We start from the raw sequence: 23,656 nt of genomic DNA, 5'->3' as shown, positions 1-23,656 counted from the left end.
ACCACATCGTAATCCAACGCAAGGTAAGTAAAGTAACGTAATAAATATAAGCTTAATTTAGAAATCCTTAGGATTGTAAGCTCAATTAATAATTGAGTGGCCACCGATGTTAAAAAGTGTAAAGTTCAGGGACCATACCGAGAAGAATTGAAGTTCAGTGGTCATAATGTGAAAATTAGTAAAGTTCAATGACAATTGGTGTAATTTACCCAAACATCCTTCACCAAAAGACATTGAAGAAAACAATTTTTTATTTATTTATTTTTTGTTTATTTATTTTTAATGTTTTATGAATTTATTATAGAAAAAAGTAAGTATTTTTAGAAAATGTGGACAATCATTTATTATAGAAAGAGAAATATGTATTTAAGTAACCTGGTAACTTATTAGTAACCTGCTATAGCAGGTCATTTATTTAGAATATAACAGTCTCCATGAATGGAGACTCACCACTGAGAACTCTTCCATATATATATATATATATATATATATATATATATATATTACAACAATAGTTCTTTCTTTTCTTATCCTATAACTGAATGACTATGAATCTAATTACTTTTCAAATGTTAGTTGCAAGTTTGAAAACTTATATAAGCAACACATTCACGAATAAAAACTCATTGAGGTACAACTAAATGCACAAACATATTTGGAAAAAATGCAAGCAACAAAGTCAAAAGGAACTTGAGTTAAACAAAAGAACGGGGAAGATTTTAAAAAAATTCATAGAATAAAAATCATATAGCATATTCACAACATTTACATGTATAATAAAAACAAAGTGACGTAATAGGAACTCACATATCACTATGAATCGCAAATGGTCATTTCTTTAGCTAACATAACATATAAGAATGTGAAATGAAACCACAAAATGCAAGAAATACAATCAATATTCAACCTAGTAAATTCTACTCGCAAACATAAGATTTAGAACATATTGAATTGAGATATAACTGCCAAAACCACTTAGAGTTCAACACTCCTGACCAACTTCTCCTAGATCATGAACTCCAACTTCTCTTATATCATGAAACTTTTACAATTAAGAAATACATAAGAAAAAAAATAGCAGACAATGAAAAAGGATTTCAAGAAGGACAAAGGATAGACAGGGAGAGGATCAGATACTGGTTAACAGAAACTGATCAAGACTGATTTTGGGTTTCATCTTTAGGAACGTTATTGAACAAGTTAGTGATTGTGGATTTTAATTTTTGTATTCTAGGGTTACAAAAAGAATCCTTTTACAAATGAACAGAAAAAGATGGAGGAGATAATGGGTTTACATATTTGTTAGAACCAAAAATTAGTTGAAATTTTTTTTAGTAGATTATTTACTAATTAAAAATGTTTTATACGAGAAAATGACACATCGGTTATTCCTTCCTTATTGAAATAGTTTTAAAAATAAAAAAAAAACTCTAAAAATTACACATAAGGTAAAACTCTAATACAATGACATATCAGCTAAAACTCTAATATTATGACAAGTGTTATTTTGTTTCCTGATTTTATAGAGATAATAGATAATAGATTCGTATAAGTTTTTGAGAATATGAGTGGTTTTATTTATTTTATTACAATCAATATGAAATACAACGATATATATTCAATCATCTTATTTATAGGTACAAAATATATTATTGGCTAAACTAATAAGAAACTTCATAATAAGTAAATTACAAGCCTTATTATCACACCGAAGACTTACTAATTAATGTTTGATGGCATGAACAAATAATTATTATGATACATTAATTATTGATGTGTTTTTTGTATAAACCCAGAGCCCAAAATGGATATATGTTCCTATATGATGAGTAGTGTAGCATGCAAGTCCGCAATGCTGCTCCTGATATTTCCTGCATGTATACAAAAATAGTTAAATTAATATTTCTATTTTTTAAGAAAAAAACTGCATTTTAATAACTTGAATTTTGACAAAAGAAAGTGTAAATTATATTATATTTGTCTTATAATGAAAATTATATATTGTGATGGTGTCAAGTAGATTATTTATATAAACCATATTGTCGTATTAATAATCTCAAAGGTTCATTTTAAATAAATGTTATGTGATTTCACGCTTTTGCAAATCAGTACCTGCGGTTTGCAAAATTTTCATTTTTTGTTGACTTTGCCCAATTTGGCTGATAACGACCTCAAATGGAAATTTTCAAGAATTAAATGATATTTTAAGCAATTTTAATTCTTCAACTTTTTAGGTTTGAGGTTATTTAGGTGTTTTTTTATGAGAGAAAGTTAATGTTTAAAGAGAGAAAACTCTAAAAATGATGATTTTGAAAAATTAAAAACGTGGTTCCATAGTAAATATGATACTAAAGAACTTTAATTCTTGAAATTTTTCATTTTCAGGTCGTTATCGGCCAAATTTAGCAAAATCAATAAAAAATGAAAATGTTACAAATCATGGGGTTCGAACAAAAAAACCGGAGGTGACTGAAAAAATATGAAACCACATGACATTTATTTGAAATTAACTCTAACCCTAATGTATATATATATGCGTTACCTGTTGAGGAAATTCGCCACTTTCAAGTTGTGAATTGACCAATAATCTTACTGCATTATGTAAAGGTGTTGGATCCCTCCTAGCCTGTTTATCATTCAATAACTAAATTAATACAAATAATTCTGACCTCCAAATTATAAAGAGTCAAAATATGAAATATTTTGAAATTAATATTTAAAATATAAAACTAACTTGTCCGGCATGAATAAGACCCATCATTGCCCATGCAGTCTGTATAAGATTTGATTTGTTTCCTTCTAGCGGCGTGAATTCCTGAAAATAATATATATATATATATATTTTAATTAAACACCGAAACACATTTTTAATACACAGCTTAGAGCTAAAATTTAAACTAATTTTATACTTAGGCCGTAACTAATTTATAAAATTACCAAATTAGTGGTGGAGAGATAGCTCTCTCCCCAGCCTCCAGAATTGAGTTGTTTGGAAAGCAAAAATTCACAACCTTTTCTGACTACTTTACTATTTTCATATGTCTTTCCAACTGCAGCCAAACCTCTTAATGCAAAATATGTACCATATATGTAGCAAATCCCCCACTCTCCAAACCTGCACCGCAAATAATAACTTGATATTAAAAGTTAAAAAAACCCCATAATTTATTATAGATTTTACATATGCATTTCCAAACTAAAATATATAATTAATTATGTACTTACCAAGAACCATTAGAATTTTGTGTATTTTCTAGATATTGAGTTGCCTTAGCGAGTGCGATTTCTACATCTTTTTTTCTGTATCCAGAGTGCAACTTTTTGAATAGCACAAAACTCACAATCACAGATGCTGTACATTCCACATAGCTGAAACCACATAATTCGAAAGATAATCAAAATTCTATTTTGATTTTTTACCTCCTAACTTAAAGGTTTTAGGATTTAAAGTATGCATACTCATATTCCACCATTACTTTACCAAAAGATTCAGTAGGATTGAACATCTGAGAATCCAAAATTACAAAAGATTAGTTACCCATTTTCTTTGCAAAAAATGAAGGAAAGTTAAAAACAACAACAACAACAATGAATTACCTTTCACTCTGCTCAATTACATGTTGATTTTATTGACATTGCACATTAAATTGTAATTTTTTCTAAAATAACATTCATTTTGGTGTCATCTCACTAAATATTAACACTGATGGTGGAATTACATATTTCATATCACTTAATATGTACCATATTCATCTACTTGAAATCGATTATACCAAAACTGTTTTTTATACTTTTCCGTAAAAAGAAATGTGTGTGTGTGTGTGTGTGTGTATATATATATAAGGCATGTGTTTTAAATAGTTAGCAAAGTAAGGAATTTGACTAATACTCTTTATCATGTTGACAGATCATCAAAGTCAATGTGTGACATAATCAAAAGTTAATATAGCATTATGTAATGTCAGCACAATAACTTATAATATCATGTCATCAAATTCAACGTGTTTCACGTTATTAAAAACTAACACATTTAATCAATTTCTTGTTTTGCTAATGTGTAAAGAATATGCCTTGTTTTTTATCAAGAAGAAAATACAACATTCATCTATTTTATCAATCGATAAATTCACAGTTTTTTCTTTTTTCTTTTCCTTTACTCTTACTAATAATATATGTCAAGGGTGGATTAGTGTAGAAAATATTTCAGAGAACACTTTGCCCAAATTTCAAATTAACCTCCTAATTTTTTTTTTCTTTTTATCCCTTTTTTTCTTTTTTTTCTCCATTTTATATCTTTTTAATCTAAAAGCATTACGCTTTTTTGGGCGAACTCTCATTTTCACGTAATCCCCTATAGGTCTAGGAGAACAGAGCTACCTTTGCTCACAGTTTTAGGGTGACTGAATTAGATTTTTCTAGGAGGGTATCACACATGTGTAAAAAATGAGTGTGTCGAACTTTTCACTTCGTACCTATCTCCTAGCAAGCAAGTACATACATCTATTTATCTGTATTGGCTTACAAGAAAGCAAGAATGGTACCTTTTTTATTCAAAATTTTCTTACTTGGGTAGCCGGATCTTGATAATTCGAATGGGCAAAGCTCTCAATATTTCCAAGACTAGATTTACCTCATTATTTTATTTCTTTTTCTATTATAAAATATTGTAAATTTATTAAAATTATAATTTAAAAATGATAATTAAGAGGTCAATGACCCATGATAATTCACAGACTATACGGACCCGACTCGAGACATTGATAAGTCAAGCGAAACTTCCGTAAGTTTGCTTCGAAAGATCATGAATAAACTCGATGATTTTTAATTACTATATATATTTTTAGTAATCTTTAATTCAAAATAAACCAATTAATGACCAAGAGCAAAAACAAACAAAAAAAAAAAAAACAAAAAAGTAGTAACTAGTCCTAGACTCTAACTCTCAACTCACAAGGCCCATAACCAAAACATTTAATAGATACTTTAGGTATTTAGTTACTCTAAAAATTATGAATCTAGAGTTCAAAATGCAAACCTTAACAGGACGTTTGATATTTTATTGAGATATGGATAAGGACAAAGGTTGAGATATGGATAATGATAAATGGTTGGGATAAGGATAAAAATATGATAGTCGACAATTATTATTCAATGTTTGGTATGCGGGATAGGGATAGGGATAGGGATAAAATAATACATTTTACTATTTTAACCTTATTAACATTAATCATATATAGAAAACAAGAATACAATTTACTAAAATAGAATAAAAAATAGACAACAAGAGTACACAATGTGTTTCCCACAATCACTGCCTTTTCAGAATAATAACACAATAGAAAGGCCTCCAAAATTTCTTTTATAAATTATCTCTTAACAATAAGGGTAAAGTACAAATAAAAAAAATCAGGTGGTTTGTCCGATTTGCAAACACAGTCTTAGGGTTTGAAAAGTTACAAACAATAGTTTGTAGTTTGTGTTTGCAGTTAAAAACATTTAAGTCAAATTTTCTAGCAAAAAAATACTCGTGGTTTAATTAATTTGGAAATTCAAGCCTTATTATAAGCTAATTTGCAAATCCATACATTATATATGGGGTAATTTGCAAACTCGGACCTTAAATATAGGGTAATTTACGAAATCTGACTTTTTTAATTGCTACAAATCCCTCAATTTTGAGATAAATTAAGGCAATATTTTTTGACTGAATGTCCGAGTTTGAAAATTAAACGACCCAGAAATTGATGTTTCAAAAATTTAAAATTACGAGACTATGTCAGCAAAAAGGTCAAACTATAAGTTTTTTTTTACCCTACCAACATTTTTTGATAGAATGATAAATACCTTATAGCTTCTTCGTTTTCTGCAAATTGTCTTAGAATTTTAAAGTTTATTTGTTTTTCTTAATACAATTAAGAATTAATTATTATTTTTATTTATTAAGTTTAAATTTTCAAAAAAATCTAGGCAATGACCTCTAAAATATTGGAACTGTCAGTAGTTATCCTACTTATCAATTTACGAACTCACGACTACATATATATTCAAATTAATGTAAAGTAAAAGTTAAAACTCATAATAAAGATATAGTATATCTACCTCTAACCATGGATGAGAAGATGGAGGCTCCCAAGCCGAAATACCACCGGCTTTGCTCTACAAATATCCAACACATTTTTTCACGTTAGTAATATATATATTTGTGATGAAAATTTTAGATGTAGAATGGGTATTTTTAGTTTAGGGTTTAGGTAAAGCCTTAAGGACACATAATAATTAACAAGAGACTTTATATATTGCTTGATTTATTTAGACTCTAACAACGGTGGAGAGAATCGAGCCCAGATATGAGTGATACAATAGTCACTTCCTTACTACTGAGCGGACTCTCATGAGCTCTCAATTAAGTTTTCAAACTTATTAAAGAAAAAGAAAAAGTTTATATTTTTCATACTTGCAATGTAATTAGAAAATCCACGGCATCATATAATTGTTGTGGTTCAACTTTGTTACCAACAATTTCTGGCTCCATTTCTGATAGTAACAGCAAAACCTATAATAAAATATCACATATAATATATGAGATCATGTATTCTAATTAACGAATTAGTAATTAACTAGTTAGTTGAATAGGTACCCTGAGTGATTCAGCTGTGGAGTCAGAGACTTGCCATCCTTGATCTTGATCGGACAGAGGCCATGCCCCTTTAGAATTACTTCTGAATGTATTTTTGAATTCTCCAGGAGGATTTTCTTTTATCTTAATTATACATAAAAAGTAGTCAACGATATTATAAAACTAATTGAATTGTTTATTATTATTATTATTATTATTATTCATTATACTAATCTATATATCAAGAAGTAAATAATATATATATATATATATATTACTTCTGATTGAATCAATTATAAGTTCAATAGTAGAACTTTAAGATATAATCGTCTAATACGTAGGTAGAACAACTAATTAAACCTGTGTTTGCTTGATGAATTCATGAGCTTTTCTTAGTGTCGATCCGTATTCATTTGTGAGATTACTTTCTAGAATTGCTTGAACATAAAAATTTGTATCCCACAGTTGAGAGCCCAAATTCTGCATTAAATTAGCAACAATTTAATTAGTGTTATTGTTTGTTAATAAAATAATAATAAGAAAAATATGATAAAAAATGAATGGATAATAGGAAAACATTGAATTCGTTACGCACCCCACAACCAAATTTCATTTTAAAATTTGGTTGCATGCTTTGTCCAATTAAAAAAAATAAATATTGCCTTGTTAACAAATGAGTACTCATATTATAAGAGAGAAATATAATATTATAAATTTTTCTCCTTATAAACAGAATGTGATTTTAACTCCCAAGTTATTTTTATAGTGAAATTCTATCAAGTATATATTATCTAAAGGTTCACAATTATTGTATACCATCTCTTTGTATTTAATCATGTACACACTAGTGTTTATTTTTTATGTGTGTGTGTCTATATATATATATATATATATATATATATATTCACTGTAAGTTCAACAAAAATATTAAGACAGTAATACCAAAAAGTTATTTTACTTTGTTGCTTCTTTACTGCGTTCATAATATCAGAGCAAGTTTCAAAACCTTATAATTCTATTGAACATGGTAATTTTGTAGATTCTCAATTATGAAGATCTTGTTCAAACTCTATTTTTGCTTCATCTACTCTCAGTCTCTTTGGAAGGAACTAGAATATACGTTCAACGAATTGAATGGTCCAGTATTGTTACATCAATTAACATACAAGATTATCATTTTTGTTAATCAAATTATTTCAATTTATTTTACAAAGTTGAAGCGTTTATGGGTGAGTTGGATTATCCTTTTCCTCCACTAATTTGTACATGTTCTACTGCTGATTCTTTCACCTATAAGCCTTCTAAAAACACATGTACTTTGAAAAATGCACATCAACTTGTCAAATTTCTAATGGGACTTCATGATGGTTATGATCATTGAGGATTCATATTTTCTTTTTATAACCTTTACCATCCGCACTCAAATCTTAGTCAATGATTCACTATGTTGAGAAGCGGTGTCAGGTAAATTTTGAAATTGCTAAAATGTTTATTTGAGGTGCAATTTAAATTCACTTGATGAATCCACTAATGTGAATGTGAATTCGAACGCATCATATTCTCTTCATAAGTATAACTAAGGTCGTGGTTTGAACTTGGATCTAATTATACGAGGGATATATGTTTTACTTATTGTTGTAACCCTGGTCATTTGAAGGAATCTTTTGTCAAGCTCATTGGTTATCCTACGTTGTTTGATCATAAAATGAATGGAAAATAAGGAGAAAATGGTATGCATAAATCACTACTCATAATTCCAATTTTAATGATGGTGTTAATATAGAAGATCATGATATTTCACCAAGAACCACTGAACTTGTGTAGAGAAAAGTTAAATGTGTTATGAGGGGAAAAATTCCATGGAATATAGTGAGGTGACATTAATGATGCACATTAAGGTTTGCTGATAATATTTTGACTTTAAACTCCTTATTTCATTCCAAACTAGGAATACTTGTATAAATTATTAACATTGGTGGAATCTATCATGTGTATGTTTGTTTGAAACTTTTAGTTCTTACAACCTTGTGTCTTTTGAAAAATTTGGTATATCTACCTAACGGTGCGATTCAGTCAGTAAAGTATATAGTATTTGTGAAAATAGGATATGATTTTACTTTGCACCATGTCTTAAACATTCATGGTTTTAAACATAAATTTCTACTTGTGGGAAATTTCTTTATGAAACGAGTATTACTATTATTATTTCTCCCAAAATTATGCGTATTGCAGAACCAAAGGTCTAAATTGTCGTTTGCCATTAAATTATACCAAGATGGCCTTTACACGATGACAGAAAAATATTTTTCCCCTAATGTTTTAGGAGTTTATAGGTTATATAATAATATAATGTTGTCTTCTTGCGTTGATTTTTATTTCCAATAATGTAGTGTCTGTATTTTCTAAGTCTTATTTATGTCATGATCACCTATGCTATTATATCCAACATGATACAAATACATTGTATATCCGATTTGAAAATAAAATCCATGGTGACGTTTGTCCTATGGCCAAACAACAAAGAATGTTATTTTCCTAAAGAATATTTTTAATGTTACTTGTTTTCAATTAGTGCATATCGATATTTGAGCCCCATACAAAATAACTTCTGTAAGAGGGGAGGAATATGTTCTTATAATTGTCGATGAGTGCTCAAGGTCCATTTGGACTATTTTATTAAAAGAAAAACCTCAAATGCCTAAAGTTATTGAGAAATTTATACAAATAGTTAAAACTCATTTCTCACCAAAATAAAGAATATTAGTATTAATCACGGTACTGAGTTCTTAAATAATCATTGCAAGAACCTATTCAAAAAAATTACTATAAAAAAATATGCATTTACACACCTCAATAAAATGGCGTTGTTGAGTGTAAGCATAAACACTTACATGAGGCCACCTCAAATTTATTATTTCAGGCAAATTTGCCTATTTTTTTTAAGGTGAAGCTATCTTAATAGTTAATCATTTGCTTAATATTTTCCCACACCTCTACTAAATTGGAACACCCCTCATAAAATCTTATATAATAAAATTCAAGCTTTCTCTTATTGAATACTTTGGTTGCCTATGTTAATTTTTTATTATTCATTGCAACCGAGACAATCTAGCTCAAAGATTTCAAAACTCATATTACTAAGTTGAATGCTATTATTGAACCTTCCTCTTATCAACAGGCTTGTATAAATACCAAATGGGTACTTGTTGTGCAAGAAGATATTAATGCTCTAGAAATGAATAATACTTCGACTCCCATGTCCTTACCTCATGTTAAACGGGCCACTTCCACTAAATGGGTCTACATAATTAAATAGAAACCTAATGGATCCATTGATTATTTTAAAGCTTCCTTAGTAACCTATGGTTACAACCAAATTCAGGGGATTGATTTTATTGAAAGTTTTTCTCTAGTGTATTGTTGCCACCCGTTTGCATAATAAAATCGAGTCATAATTTAGTCCATTTTATTGTTTTTGTTATCACTTTAGTGTCATTTTGTGTTAATTTCACTTTATTTCTTAATTTCACGCACCGTCACGTAATTTTAATTTAATTCACGAGTTTTCAATTAATTTTTTACACCCTCACACACCCTCACGAGATTGACAATTTACCCAAGTTACAAGGCAAGAACGAGGGAAACGTGACGAGAAAAGGCAACAAAATGGTGGTTTTTGGTCAGTCAGGGCCTAACGCAACAGATTCGCGAAACAAGCGTTGCAAAAGGCTGAGGAAGAGAGCTGTGCCCTGCTCGAAGGCATGTCTCGGCGAGACACCCCTATGTCTCGCCGAGACCTCCTGAAATTGGCATAAAAAGGCCAATTTCAGGGGCAGGTCTCGGCGAGACACTCCTCTGTCTCGACGAGACCTGCCACAGCCCGTAACTTGCACCGGGCGGCTCCTCATTTCAAAGCAAGCCCATATCCTTCAACCATTTGATTTCTCAAGGCCATTAAATGCATTATTTCAGTAATTTGGAGGCTTTCAATCATCAAAATCAGAATTCTACCTTGATTGGAGCAAGATTTGGCCTATAAATAGAAGAGATTTGAAGAAGAAAGTTACAACTTTTGCATCCTTAAGCTTAGAAACTCCATTGTTGTTGTAGCCAAGCTTTGGGCATTTGTCATTTCTCTTGTTTTAGTTACTTTTTGTAGTTCTTAAGTACAATTTCTTATTTCAAAATCATTTCCTTTTAGTTTTATAAGTTGATTTTACATTTTAATCAAAGTTTGTTCATCTTTCATTTCTTTATCTTCCACTTTCAATGAGTTTCACTTCATTTCACTTTATTTCAAGTTTTGTTTCCCCAATAACCATGAACTAATTCTTCCCTACTAGGGATGAGGGGAATCTTTCTAATGTTTTGAGTCAAGTTAGAAGTCGATTAGATAAACACCCGGAAGGAATTCGATTTAAAAGAACTAAGAACGTAAGCTTAATCTATATTTCAGTTAATCGCTTTTTACTCACCATAGTAACAAGAGGTTAACGGAAACTACATTCTCAGACTCGATAGCAAATCGATATGGTTTCTAGCATTACATTGCTAGGATTTCTCATTGAACTTAACGCTTTCTTGTCGTATTTACGTAACCATTGGCCCGGTTGAGTGAATAGGAGTGAAGGAATAGAACGAGGTGGTCTAAGGTCTTAGAACCAAGTTTCTTTTAGAAATCACCATCTTTAGAAACACGAATTTCTCTTCGGTGTCTTATTTCAATCGATTTCATTGATTCAAACATAGGAAGTGAACCCGATTCTCTAGTGTTTTACTCCATTGCTTTAACAACAAAAGTTTTTTTTTCCGTAGCTATAAACAAATCAAAAATCTTTTATTCAATCGTTTAGACTTTATAAACCTGTGGATAGTTAATGATTGTGCGGAATCCCTGTGGGATCGATCTTTATACGTAAGTATACTGTATTACTTGGTACGATAGAGTGCACTTGCTCTTAAAAGCACGTATACGTTTTATACGCATCATGTATCTTCACAAGTTCATTGATGAAGACGTCTATCTCACCCTCTTGGTGGTTATACTATCGTTAAACAAGGTCAATATTGTAGACTTCATAAATCATTGCATGGAGTTTAACAAGTTGGGCAATGGATTGGTGAGTTTGTTTTTCATACTACTTCTTTTGGTTTTCTTCACGAACCTTTTGATCATTTCTTATTTACTTATACATCTGATAAAAATTTCTTTGTCTTGATTGTGCATACGGTTGATATCCTTATTTTTGGAAATTTTGAAACCATTATTAAAGATGTTAAAACTTATCTTCATATTTTTTTTACTATTAAATATATGTTTCATGAAAAAAAAAATTGGTGTTGAATTAGCATCTGATGCAAATGGTATATTTTCTTTATCTCATCAACCAAAGTATACTTTTTATTTGCTTACAGAAGCTAATCCTACCACTTATCCTATGTAAGCTAATATTGACCCTAACCTTGATAAGGTACTATTATCCTTTATCTAGATTCTTATTGTTGTTTTGTAGGACGTCTTTTATACTTGGCTTTTACTTAGCTTGATATTGGTTTTGTAGTTCAATAGCTGAGTCAATTTATTAGTAGTCTTTGTTCTCATCATCTTGATGTTGTTTTTCACCTTCTTTTTTATTTATATGGAACTATAATTATGGAATTATTTTTCATAATGATCAAAATTCTCTTATTCTAGAAGATTATTGTCATACGGATTATTGTGTGTTTTAGGTGATTCTCTTATCTTGTGGAAGGCAAAGAAACAACCTATTGTTAATAAATTCTAGGTTGAACCTGAAAATCAGAGTATGGTTGGCACTAGTTATGAGATAAAATGGATTACATATTTACTGGTTGTATTTCATATTCTAGTTTCACTTCCTATTATGTTATGTTGTGATAATGAGGTTGCCATTCATATTGCTTGCAATCCAATTTCTCACTATGCCACATATTCTTACTACTTTTCAAGTAGCTAAAATTTGTTTTGTAGTCCAACAACTGAGTTTTTTTTACGAATAGTCTTTGTTGTCATCATCTTGATGTTTTTTTACCTCATTCATTATTTACGTCGAACTATGAATTATGTCTTATTTGATAAGGCTCGAAATTCTCTTATTGTGGAAGGTTGTTGTGATAGGGATTGAGGATATTGTTGTGCTACTCGTCGTCGTGTTAGTGGTTATTGTGTATTTTTAGGTGATTCTCTTAAATCGTGGAAGGCAAAGAAACAACCTAGGGTAAATTACACCCCTGACCACTAAACTATACCCATTTTCACATTGTGGCCACTAAACTTCAATTCTTCCTGATATAGCCACTGAATTTTTACTTTGTTACAGCGGTGGCCACTGTCACCGTTGACCACCATTTTCTCACCTTCGACTCCTCTGTTGACCGGTTCTCTCCTCTCTTTCTCTTTCTAAAACCTGAATGATCTATTTTACCATCTTTATTTTACCCCTCTCCCTCTAAAACCAGTCTCTCTCTCTCTCACTCACTCTCCCTTGTTCATGCTTTTGGCGGGTTTCCTTTAATCACTTCTAGAAATTATTGTAATTTCTGATATCTGATTTGGGTTCTTGTACCATTTTTCAATATAGTGAATCAATTTATGCCTTGATTTGATATATATTTTTTCAAACCAACTTTAACTCAAAAAATCAATACTCTTAAAACAGAGCATTGAGCCTGAATTAGGTTAAAATGAGCTTGAATTTGACTCAGTTGCAGCAAGGAATATACTTCGTGTCATTGTGAGGGTTTTCTGAATTCTGAGCGGCTTTTCAAAATTGGATGATGAAAGTTGGAACCCCAATTACATGTTGCATGATGTGTTTGACACTGAAGTTTAAAAGCTGGAAGTAGTAGATAGACTTCAACTTGGAATGCAGATTGCAACTCCAGTCGATAGCTCTTCGACATTGCCTGTTAATTTATTACAAATAGATTTTCGTGGTTTTGTGTGACATAGAAATTCTTCATCTTCTTTCCAAGGACGACATATCACCATAATCTGCTATTGAACATAGAAATTCTTCATCTTCTATGAGGAAAATAAGAAAAATCCCCAGATATCAGGTTTAAGACTGCAAACTTTTGAAAATTTCACCATTACAGGTACCTACTTTTAGAGAGAGAAAAGGAGAGTGAGAGAGGGGCTGGTTTTAGAGAGAGAGAGAGAGAAAGGGATAAAATAAAGATGAAAAAGAATGGTAAAATATGTATTTTAGGTTTTAGAAAGAGAAAAAGAGGGAGAGAACCGGTCAAAAGAGGAGTCAAATATGAGAAAATGGTGGTCAACAGTGATAGTGGCCACCAGTGTAACAAAGTGTAAAGTTCAATGGCCATACCGGGAAGAATTGAAATTCAGTGTCCACAATGTTAAAATGGGTATACTTCAGTGGCCATGGGTGTAATTTACCCAAACAACCTACATAGTAAATCATTAGCTGAAGTTGAATATTGAAGTAAGATTAGAAACTAGTTGTGAGATCAAGTGGATTGCATATCTATTGGCTACATTTCAGATTCTAGTTTCACTTCCTATTATGTTATATATGATAGTGAGTATATATTGCCTCCAAAACCATTTTTTCATTAACGAGCCAAATTCATAGACATTGATTGTCATGTCGTTTATGAGCATCTCGTTTCTAGTTTTCTCACCACACCACATATTTGTACTTCTTTTCAATAACTAAACCATTAGCTTCTGCTCATTTATCTACAATTTTTTTTCCCGAAATGGGATTGGTTGAATCACCACTTTCATCTTGAAAAAGGAGGGGTGTTAAGTATATATCATTTATTGGTTCATAATTAATATGTGTCAGGGCCGGCTCAGGACTATTTGAGGCCCTAAGCGAGATATGAAATATAGGCCCTTTATATATTCATGTGACACAAAAAAATTTAATATTTATCTAAAGTTACTCTAGCTTTTTGAGATGTAAAATCACTAATTGAATTTTTAAATTCAATGTCTTTAGTGTCTCATTTTTCTATAGATAAAAAAGTTAATCCATGTTCTTGAGTACTATATATATCTATTTTTTATTTTTTTTATGTTGTTTAAAGTAAAAAAAGAAAAAAAAAACGTTGCTAAGATTTTTGATAAATGGTAAAATATGGAATTGATAGACATAGAGTAAAACCTTCATAAATTAATACTCGATAAATTAATAACCTCTTTAAAATAATAATCTCTTTTGGTCCCGATTTAGGTCAGTTCAATAAATTAATACTCGATAAATTAATATCTCTATAAATTAATAAAGTTTTAAAGTCCCAACATTATTAATTTAAAAAAAATTTACTGTATGTATTGGATTTGGATGGAAGAATAAATAAATTAACATCCTAATTCCATAATATATAATATATTATTATATTTTTCTAAATTCTATCTATAATAAACATATTAAATCGAGGCCCTCATTTGTTCGGGGCCCTAGGCGGTGGCCTTGGCTGCCTTAAAGGCAAGCCGACCCTGATATGTGTACCATCTCTTTGTTTGTAAGCATATACACACTAGTCTTTATTGTAATAGATGTTGTAACATCTGTAATCTTATAAAGAGTGTTTTGTAAAATAAAATTATAGTATACATTAAAATTATAGTATTTAAAAAATAAAATTATCAAAATAATTATCAATGGACTATCAACTATTTTTAAAGTTTATATTATTATTATTATTTTGAAATTTTTATTACTATTATTAATATATTATTATTAGTAGTATTAGTGTTGTTATCATTAGGGAGTTAGCATTTTTGTTTTCCAGGAAGAACGTTTCATCCTCTGCAAACCTTAAATTTTCTATTTTTTTCATCTGATTTTCTTTATAACTCCATATTCCGGTAACTTTTTGAAATGAAAATTATACCATTAAATTTCTAATTTCATGAGGAAGATTTTGAGACCACTATTGTTATTTTTGACTGAAAAGTATGGTGACTGGGATGAGTATTATTCACTAGAAAAGTGTTAGATCATGGCCTTTTGATCAATTTTAGTAGTGAAATGAGTGTATTTTCGAACTTCCCTAAATGTGGGCTATCTTGTGGTAGTCTCTGTTTGCTCTTCTGACAACTCCGGCGAACGGACACCGTGTTCTGACAAAATTTTGGTGAGCGTTTTCCGGACAAAATTTTACCACTTTCGTATAGGTTACAATATATATGATAGTTTTTCTGAATTCTTAATCTATTTTGATAATTGAAACCTAAAAGGTTAGAATTTTATATTTAAGTACATAGTTGTTGATTTATTTAGACTGATACGAAACCTTAATTAATATTGTTGGGGTTAGGCGACATTCTGAACATACATTTGCATATCTATCATTTTCTTAAACGTCAATTAATTATAGGAATGCATTTTAGTTATAGGGGAGGAAGCGACAGGTCAACCAGAACCCGGACAATTTGATTAGCTTATTAGACGAGAGGCGACCGTAATTACTAGTACTTATATGTGTGTATATATTATGTATACATGTTGTTAGTATCTCTATACCTTATTTATTGATGTGGTGAATATATGGCCAATCAAGGTAATTGTGGTTGTTTTATTACTATTTAGCTGAATTACATGATTTTTAAATACTTATTATGTATAAACATGTATATTGATCATTATGAAAAGTGTATTGCAAGTTGAGTTCAGAATATATATTAATACTATTCGTTGGGTTTTATTGGAGGAAATCTTGATATATATATCTGATATAAATAAATTGAGTACATATAATAAAGTTTAAAATTTCACTTAAATAGCTATCTTAAGAGAGTATGTTCAATGGTCTGGCAGTTTGATAAATGTGATCACAAACACCTATCTCGGAAGGGAGGCGATAGGGTATTATTTTGCTCTAATTTGAGTTGGTACTGTGCCCTGAAACTAGGGGTGATAACAGTATCATGTTATTGAGATAGTTATTATGAGGTTAAAAGGTTTCGTGTGCTGAAACTAGAGGCGATAGCGTATTAGAATATTGTTAACCATGAGACCATTGAGTATATTTCTCTTAGATCTAGCAGTCCTTTAAAAACAAAGATAATAAGTTATAATTTGATTGTTAGAAGTAAATTGAGCCATGTACATGACGTTATGTTTATATTTTATTCTTGATTGATTCATTGTTTTGGTTGTCTGATTTAATTAAATGTGAGATGACTAAAATTAATTGTATATATGTATGTATATAAATATATGTAATTATGTTTATTGAGTAGACATCTCACCTCATGCCACATTTTGTCAGGCTAGGTTCGGGGGTTCTCCTATTTGCTAGATTTTTATATTTATCTTGCATTCAAGTTGTCAGTTCAACGTATCATTCCTATCAGGGTCTTTATAAACATTTTTAGGATTTATTATATTATTAGTTGGACTATTTTATTAGAATGAATTTAAAGTTATTAATTGATTAAATGAACTTGTCTTGGCTCATTGATTATAATTTTTTATAGATATTTTATTAAGGAGAATTTAATAGATAATATCAATGGTTATAATAGATGTTTGAGTTTCTGTATGTATTTAATATGACCTGAGACAGGGTTATTCATTACAATAATAATACCAAAATATTAATTTACTTTTCTGATTCTTAACTCTCCTCAAATTCCTCTATCATTTTTTTTCTAATTTATTTGGATTTTCCGCATAATGTTTATATATTAATGAAATTTTATTCTTAGATTTAAATTATTTCTTGAGTTTTCGGAGATGGGATAAAATTTTCTTCACAATCCTAATTAACTACTAAGGTAAAGTGGGAAATTAAGCTAACCCAACCTGTATTTTCATTCCATCTTCAGCAATCCACAAGCAATCAGGAAGTCTGGCTAGGTGAAACTTGAATGCGTCTTGAGTTGGATCTTCTGCCCAAATAGCTAACATTTGCAAAAACTGAACATACACATACATATAATTAGAGATTAATGTTGCAATTAAAAATATATAATTAATTATTTAGTAAATGATACACCTTTTGCAAGCCAGCATGATCGAGAAATCTGGATTGCTGATCCTCAAAATGAACTAATTCTATTATTTTGTGCATAGCTTTTTCTCTTATCTTGGAAAATGGCCAATATTTCAGAACTCTTTCACCAATGTAATAAGCACCATCAAACAACAAATCTAGTGCAAACGAACGAGGGACGGAAAGATCCTCCTGTATTATCATTATTAGTATTTTTAAATTGTATAATTACAGAAATACCTAAATTGTATAACTTCAACCACGACATACGATGAAATTATTTACACTGAAAAGTTACCAATAAATGCATCTATCATGGATCAAAATTTATATAGGTATTGCTTGGGAAGTTTATAGTAAATTTTAAATATTATTAAAAAGCGGTAAATTTTATGGAATTTGAACTCGAAGCCTACGTTTAACAAGTAGATATATCTATCCTTATCCTTATAGGGGTCGCGTAGTATTTTTAAGGTACTACGCTCATTTAGCTCCCTAAACTAAAGTTTCATAGTTAATTAGAATCATAAACTATCAAAATCATTAATAAGGTTCCTGAATTAAGTAAAAATCATAAAATTAGAAACTATGACTATTTGATATGGATAATAATAATTTATGTGTTGGTTCAAAATGGTTTGAGGAAGAGGGTCTGAAACTGTTCAAACGAATGATTTCAATGAGACATCAATTGATGATTTTTATTTAGAACGGGGACTCAATTGATGATATTTGCTTAGTTTAGGAACCTGATTGATGATTTTGATAGTTTAAGGTCTTAATTGATTTTGAAGTTCCAGTTTGGGGAGCCAAATAAGCATTATGCCTATTTTTAAAAACCTAGACATTTCATATTCTCTATTTTTAGGTCAATTTTAACAATTAAAATTTTAATAATTATTATCTTAAAATAATTTTTAGATTTTATAATTTTGATGGGAAGGTGGTTGACTATGCTGGCATCCCTAGAGCTACACCTGAATACTTATTACTTGGTGTCTAAGAAATAATTTCAACGTTAAGTTGATAGTTAGAGTCCAATAATAATTTTTATTATAATATTTGACACATTCTTACACAGGAATACTTAGGAGGTTGAAACATGTACAACACATACCAATTCTATTATCATGTATTGAAATTTCATCAATTAACGGGGTTCCTAGAATTAGAGGTGTCAAAATGGATCATAACCCATTTATTGACCCTTTTACCCAAGCATTTAATAGGTAAGGGTCGACCCTTTTATGAATTGGGTTATAAATTGGTTGATCCATTTAACCCAAATAATAAAAAGGTTGGGTAGGTTTTTTAGAGGGTCAACCCATTAACTCATTAATTCAGTATTCATTCTTAAAACAAGCACGCGAATACGCAGCCCTGCGCTCCCAAAAACCATGGCTGATTCCTGCCTGATTCCGCCGATTCATTCCACGTTATCCGCTTCCGCCGCTTGATTCCACGTTCTCCGCTGCTTCTGCCGCTTCCTGCTTCTTCCGCCGATTCTCTTTCTCCCTGTTCTGCTTCTGCTCTTCTTTGTGGCTTTACTGTTTTGTATCCATACTGTTTCGTATGTGTTCATATGACTAACTGAACCATCACATTTTGGTTCAATTCTGCTTTAAGGTTTTTGGAGAGGATTTTGGTGGAACTGTTACTTTTAGAAGACCTAAGTATAATTCCACATTGATATATTTTAGATTAGAAATGGTTCATTGGGTATTATAACTGTTTGTAAAGGAAAGGTAATCAAGAGTAAATGATTCTTTCCATATTTATTGGGTTAATTGATTTATGTAAATAATAGTGCTCCAATTTAACTTCAATATAGTTTTTCACCTGTGATGTTGGGTCTGAATTTAAATAACTCAAAATCTAATCATATTTTATTGGTAAGAAACTAACTAACCAAAAAAAAATTGTAAGATTGATTTTAGCATAAAATATCCAATAGAACAGAACAGCATGGGGTATCTCTTTCCTTTGCACATACACATACACAGAAATTGAGACAGCTAGAGTAGACTTAGATTGGATGAATGGTTATTTCAACTAGAACTTGATTGTTTATTCGGTTATAGTATTTTATTAGTTTCTAATAAATTTTTATTTTTTTAGCTATGGAAGAAGAAGATATGGAGATACTAGAACTTGATAAGGAGATTATAGAATTTCAACTAGATTCCAACGAAGTGACGTTAAATGAAGACGCTAGTTCTTTTTGTACTTAGTTAAATTTAAATTGGTCAAGTTGAATTTTAACTATATGAAGAAACAATCAGATATTATATTTTACATGAGTCTATCCATGTAACCCGTTTCATATTTTTTCCTATTGTATTTACGCTTTTTACATTTTTCATGTTTTTTCCATTTTTATGTTTTTACATTTTTTTTTATTTTTGTTCAATTTTTAATTAGATTTAGTTAATTGGATTATATGGGTCAACCCATATAACCCATTTAATAAATGGGTTGGGTCATTTCAACCCATATATAAAAGGGTTATCTCAACCCATTTATTAAATGGGTTGGGTTGGGTCAACCCAATTATTAAATAGGTTTGGGTCAATCTTTTTAACCATTTTGACACCTCTACCTAAAATTCCAACTGTCGACCACTTGGTGTAAGAGGCTGATTTGATCATTTATTTAAAAGGACTAAAAAGTTGATGAAAACAAAACCAGATTAACTATATAATTGGTTATAAAACCCATGTCTGAATAGTGTAATATGTAAAAAATAAATAGAGACTCATAAATTGTTTACCAAAAATAAAAATAAACAGAGCGAATCAATTATAACTATTTCACCTTTAAACATAAGTGTCGCACTTTGTTCCAATTAATTTGATCATATGGCTCAGTATAGAGTTCTTCCCTTAATTGAATGACGAGATTGGTGGTAGGACCCACCAATTTCTTTGAATACAAGTACGTTAGTGGATTATAAACCGTGCGTATGTAACACCAGAGCTTTTCTGTCATGGTCAAATATATAGATATCAGCTTTATATTTTCCTTAGATATTTCAAAATATCTTAGAATTTGGTTTACCTGCACTAAAAGGAAGAAATGAAGGGATAAATATAATTTCTGGAGGCACTGGATTGCATCCTTCCCACTCATGCACTCCAAGTATCTTCATGTATAATCAACATTATAATAATGATAAGTTTATCCTATCATATGATATTTATTACATTCTAAATATATTATTTATTTATGTTATCTTTGGATAATCATAATCATTTAAGATGTAATTTATATATATATATATATATATATATATATAGGGGCGTATACAGGGGGCCTGGGCCCCTCCGGCCGCCGGAACCACCATGGTCACGAGTAGTTTCGGCTCCCCCAAATATTAGTATATATACATTCTGTGTAGTAATATTTCATTGTTTAAAGATAGATGAGATGGTTAAAACACTTGCTTCTTTTTTAAAATGTCCTAGGTTCAATTCCCCCTAACCTCAATTTATTTTAGAAAGTGTTTATTTATTTAAATATTATTTTTCAATAATTATAAAACTATGTTACCATTATTCATTTATTTATTTATTTTTATAACACTTTTGAACTCATTTTTATTATGTCTTTTCCATTAAAAAAATTAACTTCTTATTTTTGAGACTCAAACAACTTAATTCCTAAATTAAATTTTAAAACTAAAAATAAAAAAAAAGTAAAAATGTTATAATTTTTTTTAGAAACTAGTATTGAACTAATAAAAAAAATTAAATATATCTCATTACGTGTTTGGCTTGTCCAAAATTCAAAATTTTAATATTTTAGACCTATTAGGTACTACATAAATCCAAATTTCTAATTTTTTTTAGGCCCGTTAGGCATTTCTAAATCCAAATTTCTAATTTTTTTTTGCTTGTTAGGCCTCTATAAATCCAAATTTCTAATATTTTTTTTTGGCTTGTTAGACCTTTCTAAATCCAAATTTTTAATTTTTTTGGTCTGTTAGGCCTCCATAAATCCAAATTTCTAATTTTTTGCCCTCTTAGGTCTCCTTAAATTTGGTTATTGACCATTCAAATTATAACACGCATATATAAAAAAAAATTAAGCAAGTTCGAATTAGCAAAAAAAAAATTTCCCGAACGCACGTGTAAAATCGGCCCCCCAAACCGACTAATCCTGTATTCGCCACTGTATATATATATATACATATATATGAAGATAGAATTCAGAGTAAACGGCTGACCGAAAAGTATATCTTCCCCCAAGATTGAGTGTTGATAGCACCTCCACGATCAAGAATCCATTTTCGGCCTTTGGCTACAGCATTATCTTCGCCTTCATCGGGCAATTGTTGGTCAAGCAAACGCAATGCAATATAATTAAGTGTTGTGGTCAACATTGTACTAGGACTCTCTATATGAAATCCCCATCCTCCATCTTCGTTCTGTTTTTTTTTTTTTTAATTTCATTATCAATATCATATTTTGTCAATTATATAATATATGTAGAGTATATATATATAAATAACATACTTGATGATTGTATATATATCGTAGTATTTCTTTTTTGTGTTCATGTGACAGAACTGTATCAAGCATTTTGGTGATATAAAGACATATAATCTGCAATTTGTAAAACCTAAAAGATTAGAATCAAGAAAATGAAACACAAACACATGTATTTATAAGTAATGGTTATGCTATCATACCATAGGAGGAGTTAAATACAATAATCCTGAAAATTCAGAAGGCCAATGGCCATCACTTGCTTGGATTGCACAACTGAATCGGAAAGCTTTTGTGAGAGCTATTTCAACTTTTTCATATGTAATTTCCTCATCTTCTTCAAATCTAACTTTGGGTATGTTGTACACATCAATTTGATTTTCTTTTATAAGCTGTGTAATTTTGAACACAAAGATGTTAAAAAGCAAGTAGAAAATCATTCTGTCATATGTTAATAAATTGTACCTGAAGATTCTTGAAAACATCACTGCTAGCTTTGAATTGAAAACGATTACGGGTGAAATTATCTCTAGCAGTTTGAATAAGTTGAAGTTCCTCAGGAGTACCAACATTCTCATGGAATTTCCAAACCTGTCTTCCCACAAAATTATTGGTGCTAAATAAATATGGATTATTATCATCACCTTTGCCTATCTCAAGCTTCCACATTCTCTCTTTTTATTTGCAACAATATCAAAATGCTTATTGCATATTTATATTGCATGGAAGCAAACAGTAGCTAGTAAATGTGGGTTTTTTTTTATTATTATTTGATATTCTAGACCCAAAGTTCAGACTAATCTAAATTCGAACTAGATAGATCCATTTCGAAGAGTTAAAATTCTCCCACTGAGTATTTTAATCATAATTGCTTTTATATTTTCAACTAGGATTCAAATCCCGACTGAATAATAAAATATTACTAGTTTAAAATAGTACATTAAGTTTATACAACTTTTGAAATCGATGCATTGGAAATTTAGTCATTCAAAATTAACGGCGTTAAAATATATTCGCGCAATTTCAAAATAATTGTCATATTTGATTAAATTTTCCTATTTTATATTATTTGTCAGGTTTAGTTTTCAATGCAATTTTTTTTTATGTTACCTTTATTAACTAGTTTAATATTAATTGCATTTTTTGTCATTTTAAGTTTCCAATATATGGAGAATGATTCAATTTAATGAGTAACAAAAAAAAATGAGAATCATTAATAAATAGAGATAAATAATATTTTAGTTTATATTTTATAAATTTTAATTTTAATATAAATCAATAATAATAGTACTAAACATATCAAAATTATACTAATAAATATATCAAATGTGATAAATTAATTATAATAGTATATACTAGTATTGTCATGAGTCACTTGAATTATTAATGGCTACCAGTATCTGTCCCATTTCGTTTTGAGAGATAAAGCAATTAATATAGGGTTAGAACTAAAAAAAAGGATGAAGGGATAGCAGAGATAGGATCCGAGCCCAAACAATCACATCTATTGCAAAATAAAATAAGGGTAAAGGTGCAAAAATATCCCTAACGTTTTGGA

General features: G+C 29.8%; 1 protein-coding gene across 2 annotated transcripts; it reads right to left on the bottom strand.

Annotated features, from left to right (window-relative positions):
* Positions 1-1,555: 1,555 nt before the first annotated feature.
* On the bottom strand, positions 1,556-22,795 carry LOC136233838 (beta-amyrin synthase 1-like). 2 transcript variants are annotated; one of them, XM_066023529.1, is made up of 18 exons: positions 22,564-22,795; positions 22,302-22,490; positions 22,126-22,215; positions 21,837-22,037; positions 20,669-20,753; positions 20,426-20,592; positions 17,615-17,803; positions 17,422-17,535; positions 6,977-7,096; positions 6,638-6,760; positions 6,455-6,553; positions 6,100-6,156; positions 3,460-3,506; positions 3,226-3,369; positions 2,938-3,115; positions 2,735-2,815; positions 2,543-2,626; positions 1,556-1,871 (listed from the first exon to the last, which is right to left on the bottom strand). In XM_066023529.1, the coding sequence occupies exons 1-18, from the start codon at positions 22,765-22,767 to the stop codon at positions 1,764-1,766; spliced, it is 2,280 nt and encodes a 759-aa protein (XP_065879601.1). In that variant the 5' UTR covers positions 22,768-22,795; the 3' UTR covers positions 1,556-1,763. The 2 variants fall into 2 exon arrangements, with proteins under 2 accessions (XP_065879601.1, XP_065879602.1); XM_066023530.1 differs by lacking the exon at positions 22,126-22,215.
* Positions 22,796-23,656: the final 861 nt, after the last annotated feature.

The sequence above is a fragment of the Euphorbia lathyris genome, chromosome 6 (assembly GCF_963576675.1).
Source record: "Euphorbia lathyris chromosome 6, ddEupLath1.1, whole genome shotgun sequence".
In the NCBI taxonomy this organism is placed as follows: Eukaryota; Viridiplantae; Streptophyta; class Magnoliopsida; order Malpighiales; family Euphorbiaceae; genus Euphorbia; species Euphorbia lathyris.
This window is presented reverse-complemented; position numbering and strand designations above follow the sequence as displayed.